This window comes from Hyla sarda, chromosome 12 (genome assembly GCF_029499605.1).
Source record: "Hyla sarda isolate aHylSar1 chromosome 12, aHylSar1.hap1, whole genome shotgun sequence".
Classification (NCBI taxonomy): Eukaryota; Metazoa; Chordata; class Amphibia; order Anura; family Hylidae; genus Hyla; species Hyla sarda.
Genome location: NC_079200.1, coordinates 76818918 through 76836507, shown reverse-complemented (window position 1 = coordinate 76836507; position 17590 = coordinate 76818918). Strand labels below are relative to the sequence as shown.

The 17590-nt window shown below is 43.3% G+C and overlaps 1 protein-coding gene across 4 annotated transcripts in view; it reads right to left on the bottom strand.

The window, feature by feature from the left end:
• Positions 1-8286: 8286 nt before the first annotated feature.
• The window catches only part of LOC130296766 (1,25-dihydroxyvitamin D(3) 24-hydroxylase, mitochondrial), a 70450-nt gene continuing 61146 nt past the window's right edge, over positions 8287-17590 (bottom strand). For all 4 annotated transcript variants that reach the window (XM_056548679.1, XM_056548680.1, XM_056548678.1 and 1 more), the window contains 4 exons: positions 16884-16962; positions 11127-11324; positions 10047-10163; positions 8287-9061 (listed from right to left, as the gene is read on the bottom strand). In XM_056548679.1, the coding sequence (XP_056404654.1) occupies positions 10053-10163; positions 11127-11324; positions 16884-16962 (388 nt within the window). In that variant the 3' untranslated portion in view covers positions 8287-9061; positions 10047-10052. The remainder of the gene's footprint in view (positions 9062-10046; positions 10164-11126; positions 11325-16883; positions 16963-17590) is intronic.

The following is a 17590-nucleotide window of genomic DNA, read 5'->3' as shown; positions in this document are numbered from 1 at the left end:
TGGTGAGCTATCAAAAGTCCAGACTAACTCCAGCATCTCGGACACAATTTTTAGGTCTGATCATGGATTTGCTTCAGATGAAGATTTTCTTGCCATAGGAGAAGGTTGGCCAGATAAGAGACCTGGTGCTAAGTTTATGCCGGGAACTAAGAGTTACCATCAGGAAGGCCATGAGTATTCTGGGGGTGCTGACGGCCTCAATAGAAGCTGTGCCCTGGGCGAGAGCTCACTTCAGAACGTTTCAGTTGCAGATTCTGAAGTTATGGGACAAAGATTGGACTTCTCTAGCAACCTTCATTACAGTGTCGGTTGAAGTACGCCGGAGTCTTTTGTGGTGGACGGTCCGAGACAACCTTCTGCGGGGGAAGGATTTTCTTTTCAGCCAGCAAGTATGTATCACCACAGATGCCTCTGCCACCAGGTGGGGTGCCCATTTAGAGGAGAAGTGGATCCAAAGGTCCTGGTCAACAGTGTTAAGTTCAAGATCCTCAAACTTCCGCGAGTTATTGGCCGTATTGTTGGCCCTCCGTCAATTCGAGCACTATGTCGTCAGAAGATCTGTGGTAATAAGGATGGACAACGCGACGGCAGCGTTCTATGTGAAAAAGCAGGGAGGCACCCGGTACCTTTCACTACAGAGGCTTTGCGAACAGATCATGGCATGGGCAGAACCAGTGGTGTCGGAGCTGAGAGCTGTGCATATCAAGGGGACCTTGAATCAACAAGTGGATCTTCTGAGCAGGGAGACACTCTTGCCTACGGAATGGGCTCTAAATCCAGTATACTTCAGGAGTCTGGTGGACAGTTGGGGGCATCCAGAACTGGACCTCATGGCCACGTGCCAGAATCGGCAGTTGGAGAGATTCGGTTCCCTGAGGACCAGGGATCAGCCGGAGGTCCTCGACGCATTTTCCATTCGGTGGAACAAGAGGTTCCTCTACATATTTCCTCCTCTTCCAGTCCTTCCCAGGGTCCTCAGCAAGATCTTGAGAGAACACCCTACGGTGATCCTGGTGACACCATTCTGGCCACGCAGAGCCTGGTTCCCGGTGGTCCTACAGCTCGCGGACGGAAATTTCTTCAGATTGCCCGAAGTTCCGGACCTGCTAGTTCAGAAGGGATTCCTCCACCCTCACCCAGGGAGGATACATCTTACAGCATGGTTCCTGAAAGGGAAAGATTAATACGGCAAGGATTCTCTAATGAAGTGGTGGATACCTTAATGTCATCCAGAAGGTCCTCCACGAATTTTGTGTATTCCAGGCTATGGAAGAGATTCCAGGTCTGGCTTTCACAGTCAGGCTGCCAGATCTCGGTCAGAGCCATTCTGCAATTCCTGCAAGAGGGTTATGAAAAAGGACTTAACCAAATACTCTCGAGGTACACATGACGGCCATCAACGCCATGACTGATGGGTCATTTGCAGGTGAACCTCTCATCAATAGGTGTTTCAAGGCTCTGAGCAAGTTAAGACCGACTGTTCGTCCACCGGTAGCCACCGGGGATTTGACCTTGGTATTAAATGCCTTGGTAGAAGCTCCCTTTGAGCCGATTGAGGACATCGACTTGAAGTTGCTGTCTATGAAGTTGGTATTTCTAATTGCTGTTACGTCGGCGAAGAGAGTAGGAGAGCTCCAAGCTCTGTCCTCCAGGGAGCCCTACCTAAAGATCTTGTCAGATGGAGTTAGAAGAACGTTGCCTACATTCCGCTCGAAGGTAGACACAACTGCTAACATTAATAAGGAAGTTTTCTTGCCAGTCTCCAGAGTCTGAAGAACTACAGAGATTGCATCGCTTGGATGTAAAACGTACCTTATCCTGTTATCTTCAGAGAACACAGGAGTTCCGGAAGGAAGAAAATCTGTTTGTACTACCGTCGGGTGCCAACAGAGGAAACAAGGCATCAAAGGATACTTTGGCTAGATGGATTAGAATGACAATTGTGAAAGCATACTCTGGTGAGGGGAGGGATCCCCCAGCACCCTTAAAGGCGCACTCAACACGCTCCACCGCTGCCTTGTGGGCAGAGAGAGCGCAAGTGCCGTTAATGGACATCTGTAATGCAGCTTCCTGGTCCTCTTCCTCAACTTTCGCAAGACACTACAGGCTGGATTTCCAGAACCTAAACCCAGCCTTCAGTTTCGGAGTGTTGCCTGCAGCATGTAAAGAATAAACCCCCCCCTTTGGTTTCTATTTTAGATCCCTTCTGTGCTGCCGGATGGACGATGAGGAAAGTTGGTATTTTACTTACCGTAATTCTACTTTCCTCGAGTCCCGAAGGCAGCACAATACCCACCCAATAAAATTGTTTATTTGCAGTCTATCGGTCTATATTCTGTATATAGTGATATGGACCATGCTGGTATAACCTGGGTATATACTGTATATAATTATATATGTACAGCTGGTATAAGTTATATATCTCCTGTATATAGTGATATGGACCATGCTGGTATAACCTGGGTATTTACTGTATATAATTATATATGTACAGCTGGTATAAGTTATATATCTCCTGTATATAGTGATATGGACCATGCTGGTATAACCTGGGTATATACTGTATATAATTATATATGTACAGCTAGTATACGTTATATATCTTCTGTATATAGTGATATGGACCATGCTGGTATAATCTGGGCATATACTGTATATAATTATATATGTACAGCTGGTATGAATTATATATCTTATGTATATAGTGATATGGACCATGCTGGTATAACCTGGGTATATACTGCATATAATTATATATGTACAACTTGTATAAGTTATATATCTTCTGTATATAGTGATATGGACCATGCTGGTATAATCTGGGTATATACTGTATATAATTATATATGTACAGCTGGTATAAGTTATATATCTTTTCTATATAGTGATATGGATCATGCTGGTATAACCTGGGTATATACTGTATATAATTATATATGTACAGCTGGTATAAGTTATATATCTTCTCTATGTAGTGATATGGACCATGCTGGTATAACCAGGGTATATACTGTATATAATTATATATGTACAGCTGGTATAAGTTATATATCTTCTGTATTTAGTGATATTGATCATGCTGGTATAACCTGGGTATATACTGTATATAATTATATATGTACAGCTGGTATAAGTTATATATCTTTTCTATATAGTGATATGGATCATGCTGGTATAACCTGGGTATATACTGTATATAATTATATATGTACAGCTGGTATAAGTTATATATCTTCTGTATATAGTGATATGGACCATGCTGGTATAACCTGTGTATATACTGTATATAATTATATATGTACAGCTGGTATAAGTTATATATCTCCTGTATATAGTGATATGGACCAAGCTGGTATAACCTGGATATATACTGTATATACTTATATATGTACAGCTGGTATAAGTTATATATCTTCTGTATATAGTGATATGGACCATGCTGGTATAACCTGGGTATATACTGTATATAATTATATATGTGCAGTTGGTATAAGTTATACATCTTCTTGTATATAGTGATATGGATCATGCTGGTATAATCTGGGTATATACTGTATATAATTATATATGTACAGCTGGTATAAGTTATATATCTTCTGTATATAGTGATATGGACCATGCTGGTATAACCTGGGTATATACTGTATATAATTATATATGTACAGCTGGTATAAGTTATATATCTTCTGTATATAGTGATATGGACCATGCTGGTATAACCTGTGTATATACTGTATATAATTATATATGTACAGCTGGTATAAGTTATATATCTTCTGTATATAGTGATATGGACCAAGCTGGTATAACCTGGGTATAATCTGGTATATACTGTATACTGTGTTGTACCACATTCTGTATGTTATAAAAAAAGTATGTGAAATATATATGACATTTATAGTAGTATGTTGCAGGCGTTCGCTGCCTTATCTTGCAGTATCTTCTTATCTTTGCCCCTGAAGCTCTGGGAAATATTTAGTGTTTTGTTCATTGGAAAACAAATATAAAGCGCTGAGGGCGTAGAGTTTGTTTTTCTCCAGTAAGGTTATTGATGAACAGTAAGTTATGAACATAAAATTCTCTTTGTATAGATATTAGTTCTGAGGTAAAAGATTTAGATTTAGCGCTCCTGTCCTTTCATGCCATCTGTACCTTTTTTCCAGGATTTACTTGTGACTTCAGGACATAACAAGTAGCACTGTCGGCTCCTCTGCATCTCTCACACGGAATCCCCCATCTAATTATAAATCTAATACAGTGACACCCCCCCCGACCTAGGATGGCCCCGACATCAGAGGCCATCGCATGTTGAAGGCAGCATCAACATACAATGCTTTTTTATGTCGGGGCCATCGCGTAATCCCCGTTTACGGTGCCCCGTGTGGCCCGCTGATGATCACTTACCTGTCTTTGGGGCTCTGGCGCTTCCTCTTCAGGATCCCCTGTATCGTCGGCGCTCTCCATCATCGTCATCATGTCGCTGCGCACGCCGTCCCATCATCCAATAGGAGCGGCGTGCGTAACGACGTGATGTCGACGGAGAGCGAGGATGCCGGGGAAGCAGAGGCCTTGCCAGAGCGTCGGTGACACCTCGGGGACGCGGCGACAGCGATGGACGGCGACATCCCGGGCAGCGGTGACAATCCGGAGCGGCGGGGACACGTGAGTATAACCTCCAATACCAGTGGTCTTCAACCTGCGGACCTCCAGATGTTGAAAAACTACAACTCCCAGCATGCCCGGACAGCCGTTGGCTGTCCAGGCATGCTAGGTGTTGTAGTTTTGCAACATCTGGAGGTCCGCAGGTTGTAGACCACTGTCCTATACTTTACATTGCGCGGATCCCTCAACATACGATGGTTTCAACAAACGATGGTCCATTTGGAACGGATTACTATCGTATGTTGAGGGACCACTGTATTGTCCTGCATAGCACACATGGTTGGATTAAAGTTTTGGGAGTTCTCTAAGCAAAACTTGTGGATAAGTTCTTTTTGATTTGGAGGAAATGTAGAGTTATACTGATGGCTATATAAAAATAAAAATAGTTGTTACTAACAGTACCATATTGGGGGAGATTTATCAAAACCTGTGCAGAGGAAGAGTGGTGCAGTTGCCCATAGCAACCAATCAGATTGCTTCTTTCATTTTCCACAGGCCTCTTTAGAGGCCTGTGGAAAATGAAAGAAGCAATCTGATTGGTTGCTATGGGCAACTGCACCACTCTTCCTCTGCACAGGTTTTGATAAATCTCCCCCATTGTCCCCATGTAACAGTTCTATGCGGTGTTCACGGCACTGTTCTGTGTTTGAATTTTAATGTAATACTGTGCTAAATAGTGGCACCATAAAATACTCACATAGTGCCAAAGTGTGCCTAGGTTATACTGTAACACAGTGCTCATATAACTGTGCTGTATTTTGGATAAGTAAAAAGCCCCCATTGTGCCTAAATAATACAACCATAAAGTGGCACATAAGAGAACCCAGCCCACATCATATACTCCCATACAGTGAAATTATAATTGTGCTGAACAGTTTGTTAGTAATACCAAGATACTATGCCTAGGCAATACTCCCCTAGGGCGCAATGATCATGGTTGCAGGTGCTATGACCGCAACTGGACCCACCCGAAGATTTGGGACATGTGTCCTCGAGTGCAACTTTTCACTTTGTTGTGTGTCTTTAAGATAGGACAGAGACGGTGGCTTCAGCCAGAGCGCCAGGAGCTGTGGGGAAAATGATGGCCAGGTGAGTGATATTTTTTCTCCATTGGGCTTACAGTATGGGGACATTGTAGAGGCAGTGTGAAGTGGCCTTCTACTATATAGGGGCAGAATGACGGGACCTACTACTATATGGGGGCACAGCCAGACCTATACTACTTTTTTGGAGCACAGAAGAGGCCTTATACTATATGAGGGGCAAGAAAGGGAGCCAAAGTATTATATGGGAGCACAGAAGGGATCGAACTAATACACTGGGGCACAGAAGAGGCTTAACTACTAAATATATATATATATATATATATATATATATATATATGTATTGTTATTTATTTTATTTTTATTTTTTCCCTTACTTAATGTGTTCGTTGTTTTGTCAGTTTGATCATGTCTGAAGAAAGGGTCAGATCGATCCTGAAGCGCGTTCCATAAATTAATCGCTACGTTTTTGTACACTACTCTCTTATCATTTTGTGGCAATGCTTGCCAGCAGTGTCTTTGATCCATACTTGCTTGTCCCAATATTTTCAACCTATAGTGCGGTAGCAAGGGGGAGCTGCAGCCCATTTTGCCTTTTGTTCCTGCTGATTGAAGAGGACTACTACCACCAACATGGTTGGAGCTGAGCCATAGTTGTCCTCACCTGAACTAATTGGATCCTTCACCTTGGAGCACCTCTGGGTGTGTTTTTTTTTGGTAACTACCATATAGAACACATAAGGGGACTTGTAAATGGGGACCCTAACTACTATATAGAGGCAGTGAGGGGATCTACTACTATATAGGGGCAGTGAGAGGGGGCCTATTACTATATGGCGCACAGAGGGGGCCTAATTACTATATGGAGGCACAGAGGGGGCCTAATACCAAAGGGGAGCACATAAGGTTCCATACTAATATATGTGGGCCCTAACTTTTATATAGCGGAAGTGTAAGGGGAGCCTACTACTATATAGGGGCAGCGTGAGTGTGCCTAAGTACTATATGGGGGCACATACAGGCCTAACTACTATATGGGAAAACGGAATGTGCCTAATACCTGTGGGAGCACAGAAGGGGCCTGATGAATATATGAGGGCACAGAAGAGGCCTTCCTGCTATATGGAGTCACAGAAGTGGCCTAATACTTTATGGGCACTATTAGGATATGTCCACACTGCGGAATTCCCGCAGAGTGAACATTAGCATCTGCGTGAATGGGTCTTCCGCGATACCCGTTCACACTGCGGAATTTCAGCGGAGGACAATTGTTCCGCGCAAAGAAAGAACGTTCATTCTTTGCACGGAAGTCCGCGAGCACTGCATAGCCGTCAATGGTGACGGCGCAGTGCCGCATAGTCCTACCGCTGTCACTGGCTGCCAGACTGAATCTCCGCTCGCTGAATTCCACGAGCGGAGATTCAGCTACAAATCCGTAGTCTGAACATACCCTTACTGTGTGGGGCAATACAGATAGACAATATGTAAAAAGGCAAAGATGGTGCTGGAGTGAGAAGCCTAAAGTATTTTTTCTAACACATTCTGTCAAATGTGATCAGAAGAAGTCTTTATGATGGCCAGCTGGAGAAGGAAAAATAAAGTGAACAATTCAAATCAGAGAAGAAGCCCACGGTGAGTCACTGCATGTAACTGGATGGAACTACACTGACTGTAACTACTCACCTGATACTACCATAGCGTGCCACATAAGTTAAAGGAGTAGTCCAGTGGTGAACCCAGTGGTGAACAACTTATCCCCTATCCTAAGGATAGGGGATAAGTTTGAGATCGCGGGGGTCCGAACGCTGGGGCCCCCTGCGATCTCCTTTACGGAGCCCCGACAGCCCACGGGAAGGGGGCGTGTCGACCTCCGCACGAAGCGGTGGCCGACACGCCCCCTCAATACAACTCTATGGCAGAGCCGAAGCACTGCCTTCGGCAATCTCCGGCTCTGCCATAGAGATGTATTGAGGGGGCGTGTCGGCCGCCGCTTCGTGCGGAGGTCGACACCCGCTATCTGGCCGGAGAGCCTGGCCCCTGTACAGAGAGATCGGGTCGGACCCCCCGCGATCTCACATTTATCCCCTATCCTTAGGATAGGGGATACGTTTTTCACCACTGGACTACCCCTTTAATCATACAGTTCCCAAATAACACTGCCATACAGTGCTCATATAACAGTGCTATACAGTGCATAAGCAATAACACCATTTTGTGCTTATATAATACTAACGTACCATGGTACCACAAAACAGTAACATACAGGGGGAGATTTATCAAAACCTGTCCAGAGGAAAAGTTGCAGAGTTGCCCATAGCAACCAATCAGATCGCTTCTTCCATTCTTCAGAGGCATTTTCAAAAATGAAAGAAGCAATTTGATTGGTTGCTATGGGCAACTCTGCAACTTTTCCTCTGGACAGGTTTTGATAAATCTCCCCCACAGTCCCCAAATTACACTGCCATACACTGCACACACAGATTTTAGTGACGACCACTCATGGTGAATGGGTTGTGGGAGACCCAAAAATGTGAAGAACAATGAGTTAATCCAGTCCTTATATGATGTATCTTTAGTTTTTTTTTAGATCTTTTATTGAATAGAAAACAAAAGTCAAATAAAAGGATACAAATAATAATCTAACTGAAGAATATTATAACACATTTATATACATATATACACACAACTAAACATCAACAAGTCCCAGAACTATGTGCATAGAAGAATGCAGGGGTATCAAAAAGTTCCTAAATGAGGGCAACATGTGCCCAGGAATGTGACCGATAAAAGATATACATTTCACAGGAACTGAAGGCGATGCAAGGAAAAACCACAACGTGGTTAGATACAGTAGATTTGTCTCCCCAGACTTTAAATTGGGGTCTAAATGTTTGTCACTCAGCTTTCCCAGAGACAGATCTAAAAAGAACAGGATGGGAATTTCTTTTTATTTGGAGGGGTAAAGAAAACAAGGAGAAATAACATAGTGCATCAATCCTCCGAATCACGCGGCTATATGCGTTTTTCGTTATTGTTGTCACCTTCTTGTAACACATCTCTGTGCCCCTGCTGGAGCCTTGACCTACTTATAGCAGAACATAACAGTGACCCTGATATATGTATGTAGATATTCTGTAAATAGGCTGGGCAGCGGCCCAAGGTCTGTATTCCGCCCCCGAGGGCCCGACCTTTGCAGAATTCAGAGATTTGACGGCAGGGTTCAGTGTAAACATCTGCATCTCATCTTATCTGATTGGGTCAAGGATCGTGGACTGTGCTGCCTGGAAATGCTGGTGCCAGTGGGTCTGGCAGGATCCAGTGCTGACCGGTTTGTGCGTCTTCTTCGTTAGTCAGAGCTGGGAACACACAGACACCAGTTCATAGGAAAATGTTGTATATATGACACCTGCATTAGTATGGAATGTTACTACATAGTCTACATTTATATTCCATTCTGGTTCTGCAGAAACATCATTTGTAGCTCCATGGCCCAAATGCATAATCTGTAAGAGCGCCCCCTTTGTACTGCGTGTGACTTTTAATTATGTTGTATTCTTAAAGGAGTATTCCAGGAAAAAACGTTTTTATATATATCAACTGGCTCCAGAAAGTTAAACAGATTTGTAAATTACTTCTATTAAAAAATCTTAATCCCTTCAGTACTTATGAGCTTCTGAAGTTAAGGCTGTTCTTTTCTGTCTAAATCCTCTCTGATGACACCTGTCTCGGGAAACGCCCAGTTTAGAAGAGGTTTGCTATGGGGATTTGCTTCTAAACTGGGCGTTTCCCGAGACAGGTGTCATCAGAGAGGATTTAGACAGAAAAGAACAGCCTTAACTTCAGAAGCTCATAAGTACTGAAGGGATTAAGATTTTTTAATAGAAGTCATTTACAAATCTGTTTAACTTTCTGGAGCCAGTTGATATAAAAAAAAAAGTTTTTTCCTGGAATACCCCTTTAAGAGGCAAAGGGGCAATGGTCCCTGCATAATACCAGAGCCCGAGTACAACAGCAGGACTAGTATGTGTCCAAGCAGGCAGGGGGGAAGTTGTTTAATTGGCTTTTTCAGTATGAAATATTGAAAATGTTCTAATGAAAGTAATTGTAAAACCTATTGGTCAAAGGTTTTTGTATCTGACAGTGCACATTTAAGGGAATCTGGGTATTTCTTGGCCTTATTCCCTGGACTTCTCTCTATTAGAAGCTCCCCATTACTTCCAGTTCTTTTCATGCTTGATGTAGGGATTATGTACTTATTTATTGACTGATGCTGGGAATGTCCATGTGAGAGTCCAATAATACCCCCCACAGCTGTCTCTGTAATACACAGTAAAGACTTACCTTCTACTATCTCCTGAGGAATGCCACCGGGAGATCTCTATTAGGCATCAGGGTCCCTGAGTGAATGGTCTCCACAGGTTTGTTGTCTGTGGCCACAATGTTGTATCTCCTGACCAGCTGCAATGGGGAGATTGGATATTAATGGGCCAGTCCTGCATTATGCTTATATAACAAAAATTACATGAGAGTTTTTGTTACAATGTGTCAGTATCTGTTTCCTCATGCAAATAAATGTTGCCCAGACCATTGACACACTGACACTTGGGGTACAGGATGATGACACTGATGCTTGGAATACAGGATAATGACACTGACACTTGGGGTACAGGATGATGACACTGATGCTTGGAATACAGGATAATGACACTGACACTTGGGGTACAGGATGATGACACTGACACTTGGGGTACAGGATGATGACACTGACACTTGGGGTACAGGATAATGACACTGACACTTGGGGTACAGGATAATGACACTGACACTTGGGGTACAGTATAATGACACTGACACTTGGGGTACAGGATAATGTCACGCTGACACTTGGGGTACAGGATAATGACACTGACACTTGGGGTACAGGATAATGACACTGACACTTGGTATACAGGATAATGACACACTGACACTTGGTGTACAGGATAATGACACTGACAATTGGGGTACAGGATAATGACACTGACACTTGGTATACAGGATAATGACACTGACACTTGGGGTACAGGATAATAACACTGACACTTGGGGTACAGGATAATGACACTGACACTTGGGGTACAGGATAATGACACTGACACTTGGGGTACAGGATAATGACACTGACACTTGGGGTACAGGATAATGACACTGACACTTGGGGTACAGGATAATGACACTGACACTTGGGGTACAGGATAATGACACTGACACTTGGGGTACAGGATAATGACACTGACACTTGGGGTACAGGATAATGACACTGACACTTGGGGTACAGGATAATGCCACACTAACACTTGGGGTACAGGATAATGTCACACTGACACTTGGTATACAGGATAATGATGTGTTGGGGAATTCTGGAGATGAGGTGACACTCACCCAGCAAAGACTTAGTTGTAGCTGCAGTTCTGCCAACCGTCGGCCAATACACATCCTCCTTCCGATTCCAAATGGAACATAAGCAAATGGGTTGATGGTATTTTTGTCTTGTAGCCACCTCTCTGGGCGAAACTCCTTCCAATCATCAAAACATTCTTCATTGAATCCCAAGACATGGCTGTTGATGGTCAGGACGGTCTTCATTAGGGGATAAAAACATTCTTAGTCTGTCAGTGCATTATATTAAAGAACAAGAAAAATTAAGTTCAGCATGTTCCTCCCGTCCTAAGGCTTTGTTCACATTTTCAATCGGAGATTCTGTCATAAATCCCAGACAAAGCAGAACAACATGCAGCACTATTTATCTTGGCACAATTCTTGACACCATGATGGACCCTATGACGGAGCAGAACAGCAGAAAAAGTGGAGAGGAGAGGAGTGTGGCAAAATGGGGTGCAGGGACCTGGAGGATAGAACAAGGTGCATTGCAGTATGCAGGGTTCTAGAATTTGGTGTAGCATAGTATGTAGAGTTATAGGACATAGTGCAGTGTTATGTGCAGGGTGGTAGTATGCAGTGTAGAATGTAGGGTGGAGAGTACTATGTGAAATGATAGAGTGGAATGTGGCATATGAAGTGATAGGTTAAGGTGCACTATAGTATATTAAGTGAAAGGTATAGGTGCACTATAATACATGGAGTAATAGGTCGGGGTACAGTGTAGCATGTGGAGTGATAGGATTGGATGCAAATTAAAATGTGGGGAGAAAGGACAGGATGCTGTGTAGTATAAGGAGTGATAGGATAGGCTGTACTGTATAATGTGGGGTAATAGGATCAGGCACCATGTAGTAAATGGAGTAATAGAAGAGGTTTTAACGTGCCTTTATTCTTTCATGAGTTATTTACAAGTTATTTACAAGTTTCTGACCAATTATAAAATGTGTTCAATGTGCTGCCCATTGTGTTGGATTGTCAATGCAACCCTCTTCTCCCACTCTTCACACACTGATAGCAACACCGCAGGAGAAATGCTAGCACAGGCTTCCAGTATCCGTATACACTGCTATATACTACTATATACACCGCAGGAGAAATGCTAGCACAGGCTTCCAGTATCCGTATACACTGCTATATACTACTATATACACCGCAGGAGAAATGCTAGCACAGGTTTCCAGTATCTATAGTTTCAGGTGCTGCACATCTCGTATCTTCACAGCATAGACAATTGCCTTCAGATGACCCCAAAGATAAAAGTCTAAGGGGGTCAGATCGGGAGACCTTGGGGGCCATTCAACTGTCCCACGACGACCAACCCACTTTCCAGGAAACTGTTCATCTAGGAATGCTCGGACCTGACACCCATAATGTGGTGGTGCACCATCTTGCTGGAAGAACTCAGAGAACGTGCCAGCTTCAGTGCATAAAGAGGGAAACACATCATCATGTAGCAATTTCCCATATCCAGTGGCCTTGAGGTTTCCATTGATGAAGAATGGCCCCACTATCTTTGTACCCCATATACCACACCATACCATCAATTTTTGTGTTCCAACAGTCTTGGAGGGATCTATCCAATGTGGGTTAGTGTCAGACCAATAGCTTTGTTTGTTAACTTCACCATTCACATAAAAGTTTGCCTCATAACTGAACAAAATCTTCTGCGTAAACTGAGGGTCCTGTTCCAATTTTTGTTTTGCCCATTCTGCAGCAACTGAAACTATGGATACTGGAAGCCTGTGCTAACATTTCTCCTGCGCTGTTGCTATAACTGTGTGTGAAGAGTGGGAGAAGAGGGTTGCATTGACAATCCAACACAATGGGCAGCACATTGAAGTGGTCAGAAACTTGTCAATAACTCATGAAAGAATAAAGTTACGGTAAAACCAAGCGCATCATTATTTTTCTTGTGAAATTCCCAATAAGTTTGATGTATCACATGACCCTCTTCCTATTGAAAAAACAAAAGTTGGATTCAAAATGGCCGACTTCTAAATGGTCACCATGGTCACCACCACTCTTGAAAAGTTTCCCCCTCACATATACTAATGTGCCACAAACAGAAAGTTAATATCATTAAACGATTCCCATTTTATTAAGGTGTATCCATATAAATGGCCCACCCTGTATATTGTGTAATTATTTAGGGTGCAGTGTAGTACGGTATGTAAAGTATTAGAATTGTGGCAGTGTATAATGCAATGTAGCGTTTTGGGGTTAAGTGTAATATATGACGTGATATCTTTGGGTGTAATGTGGTATATGGAGTCATAGGATAGGGTGCAGTGTATTATGTGAAGTGATAGGATTGCATGCAGTGTAGTATGCAGGGTGTAGTATAGTATGCAGGGTGATAAAGCAGGGTGCAGTGTAGTATGCAGGGGGATAAAGCAGGGTACCGTTTAGTATGGGGGGTGATAAAGCAGGGTACAGTGTAGTATGCAGGGTGATAAAGCAGGGTGCAGTGTAGTATGGGGGGTGATAAAGCAGGGTGCAGTGTAGTATGGGGGGTGATAAAGCAGGGTGCAGTGTAGTATGGGGGGTGATAAAGCAGGGTGCAGTGTAGTATGGGGGGTGATAAAGCAGGGTACAGTGTAGTATGCAGGGTGATAAAGCAGGGTACAGTGTAGTATGCAGGGTGATAAAGCAGGGTACAGTGTAGTATGCAGGGTGATAAAGCAGGGTACAGTGTAGTATGGGGGGTGATAAAGCAGGGTACAGTGTAGTATGCAGGGTGATAAAGCAGGGTACAGTGTAGTATGGGGGGTGATAAAGCAGGGTACAGTGTAGTATGCAGGGGGATAAAGCAGGGTACAGTGTAGTATGCAGGGGGATAAAGCAGGGTACAGTATAGTATGCAGGGTGATAAAGCAGGGTACAGTGTAGTATGGGGGGTGATAAAGCAGCGTGCAGTGTAGTATGGGGGTGATAAAGCAGGGTACAGTGTAGTATGCAGGGGGATAAAGCAGGGTACAGTGTAGTATGCAGGGGGATAAAGCAGGGTACAGTGTAGTATGCAGGGTGATAAAGCAGGGTACAGTGTAGTATGCAGGGTGATAAAGCAGGGTACAGTGTAGTATGCAGGGTGATAAAGCAGGGTACAGTGTAGTATGCAGGGTGATAAAGCAGGGTACAGTGTAGTATGCAGGGTGATAAAGCAGGGTACAGTGTAGTATGCAGGGGGATAAAGCAGGGTACAGTGTAGTATGCAGGGGGATAAAGCAGGGTACAGTGTAGTATGCAGGGTGATAAAGCAGGGTACAGTGTAGTATGCAGGGTGATAAAGCAGGGTACAGTGTAGTATGCAGGGTGATAAAGCAGGGTACAGTGTAGTATGGGGGGTGATAAAGCAGGGTACAGTATAGTATGCAGGGTGATAAAGCAGGGTACAGTGTAGTATGCAGGGTGATAAAGCAGGGTACAGTGTAGTATGGGGGGTGATAAAGCAGGGTACAGTGTAGTATGGGGGGTGATAAAGCAGGGTACAGTGTAGTATGCAGGGTGATAAAGCAGGGTACAGTGTAGTATGGGGGGGTGATAAAGCAGGGTACAGTGTAGTATGGGGGGTGATAAAGCAGGGTACAGTGTAGTATGGGGGTGATAAAGCAGGGTACAGTGTAGTATGCAGGGGGATAAAGCAGGGTACAGTGTAGTATGCAGGGGGATAAAGCAGGGTACAGTGTAGTATGCAGGGTGATAAAGCAGGGTACAGTGTAGTATGCAGGGTGATAAAGCAGGGTACAGTGTAGTATGCAGGGTGATAAAGCAGGGTACAGTGTAGTATGGGGGGTGATAAAGCAGGGTACAGTGTAGTATGCAGGGTGATAAAGCAGGGTACAGTGTAGTATGCAGGGTGATAAAGCAGGGTACAGTGTAGTATGCAGGGGGATAAAGCAGGGTACAGGGTAGTATGGGGGGTGATAAAGCAGGGTACAGTGTAGTATGGGGGGTGATAAAGCAGGGTGCAGTGTAGTATGGGGGGTGATAAAGCAGGGTACAGTGTAGTATGCAGGGTGATAAAGCAGGGTACAGTGTAGTATGCAGGGGGATAAAGCAGGGTACAGTGTAGTATGCAGGGTGATAAAGCAGGGTACAGTGTAGTATGCAGGGTGATAAAGCAGGGTACAGTGTAGAATGCAGGGTGATAAAGCAGGGTACAGTGTAGTATGCAGGGGGATAAAGCAGGGTACAGTGTAGTATGCAGGGTGATAAAGCAGGGTACAGTGTAGTATGCAGGGTGATAAAGCAGGGTACAGTGTAGTATGCAGGGTGATAAAGCAGGGTACAGTGTAGTATGCAGGGGGATAAAGCAGGGTACAGTGTAGTATGCAGGGGGATAAAGCAGGGTACAGTGTAGTATGCAGGGTGATAAAGCAGGGTACAGTGTAGTATGCAGGGTGATAAAGCAGGGTACAGTGTAGTATGCAGGGTGATAAAGCAGGGTACAGTGTAGTATGCAGGGTGATAAAGCAGGGTACAGTGTAGTATGCAGGGTGATAAAGCAGGGTACAGTGTAGTATGCAGGGTGATAAAGCAGGGTACAGTGTAGTATGCAGGGGGATAAAGCAGGGTACAGTGTAGTATGCAGGGGGATAAAGCAGGGTACAGTGTAGTATGCAGGGTGATAAAGCAGGGTACAGTGTAGTATGCAGGGTGATAAAGCAGGGTACAGTGTAGTATGCAGGGTGATAAAGCAGGGTACAGTGTAGTATGCAGGGTGATAAAGCAGGGTACAGTGTAGTATGCAGGGTGATAAAGCAGGGTACAGTGTAGTATGCAGGGTGATAAAGCAGGGTACAGTGTAGTATGCAGGGTGATAAAGCAGGGTACAGTGTAGTATGCAGGGTGATAAAGCAGGGTACAGTGTAGTATGCAGGGTGATAAAGCAGGGTACAGTGTAGTATGCAGGGTGATAAAGCAGGGTACAGTGTAGTATGCAGGGTGATAAAGCAGGGTACAGTGTAGTATGCAGGGTGATAAAGCAGGGTACAGTGTAGTATGCAGGGGGATAAAGCAGGGTACAGTGTAGTATGCAGGGTGATAAAGCAGGGTACAGTGTAGTATGGGGGGTGATAAAGCAGGGTACAGTGTAGTATGCAGGGTGATAAAGCAGGGTACAGTGTAGTATGCAGGGTGATAAAGCAGGGTGCAGTGTAGTATGTGGAGTGATATAATCCAGATGCAGCTGAGATAACCTTTCAGACTTTAACTAAACAACCGATTGTTACATAACATTTATCTCCTCTGCTGATGTTGGACAAGTCACCCGACACTCTACCAGTCTAGGCTGCCAAGGAATGTTGTCACGTGTGGATGTGCCCTGGTTATAGAAGCTCAGCACTGTGAGACATCAAGGATAGAGTCCTAGAGCTGCTGTACAGTCTATGGGGGTTAAGATGGGTCATGCAAAAGACATGATCTGACCTGTGAAGGGGTGTAAGGGCAGAGCAGGGAACTGGTGAAAGGCCACATAGGATGTTTACCAAGAGGCCCTATTCCTCTAGCCAGGTTCCTGGATAATGCCCAAGTTATTCCCGTACATGGGTGATATCATTTATTTAAAAATAAAATTGTAAGTTGCCTTATAACACCAATTCAGTTTACAAATGAATTGAATAATGGAGTTATTCCGATTTCTTGATCTTCTATATTCATTCCTGGTGGTTGTCAAGTTCTGTGTGTCCTATATTGTTTTAAATGTAAATCTGTCCTGGTCATGTGACTTGATGGACATGTGATTATGAAAATACTCACTCCTTTGGGTAACACATATTCTCCCAGTACAGTCTCTTTATCCAGAGTGCGAGTTGTGAATGGAACAGAAGGGCTTATCCTGAAAGAAACAATAAACACATTAACATGCATCATAGACAGCATTACAATGTATAAGTGTATAATATATGACATGACAATGTATCAGTGTATAATAGACAGCATTACAATGTATAAGTGTATAATATATGACATGACAATGTATCAGTGTGTAATAGACATCATTACAATGTCTAAGTGTATAATATATGACATGACAATGTATCAGTGTATAATAGACAGCATTACAATGTATAAAAGTATAATATATGACATGACAATGTATCAGTGTATAATAGACAGCATTACAATGTATAAGTGTATAATATATGACATGACAATGTATCAGTGTATAATAGACAGCATTACAATGTATAAGTGTATAATATATGACATTACAATGTATCAGTGTATAATAGACAGCATTACAATGTCTAAGTGTATAATATATGACATGACAATGTATCAGTGTATAATAGATAGCATTACAATGTATAAGTGTATAATATATGACATGACAATGTATCAGTGTATAATAGACAGCATTACAATGTATAAAAGTATAATATATGACATGACAATGTATCAGTGTATAATAGACAGCATTACAATGTATAAGTGTATAATATATGACATGACAATGTATCAGT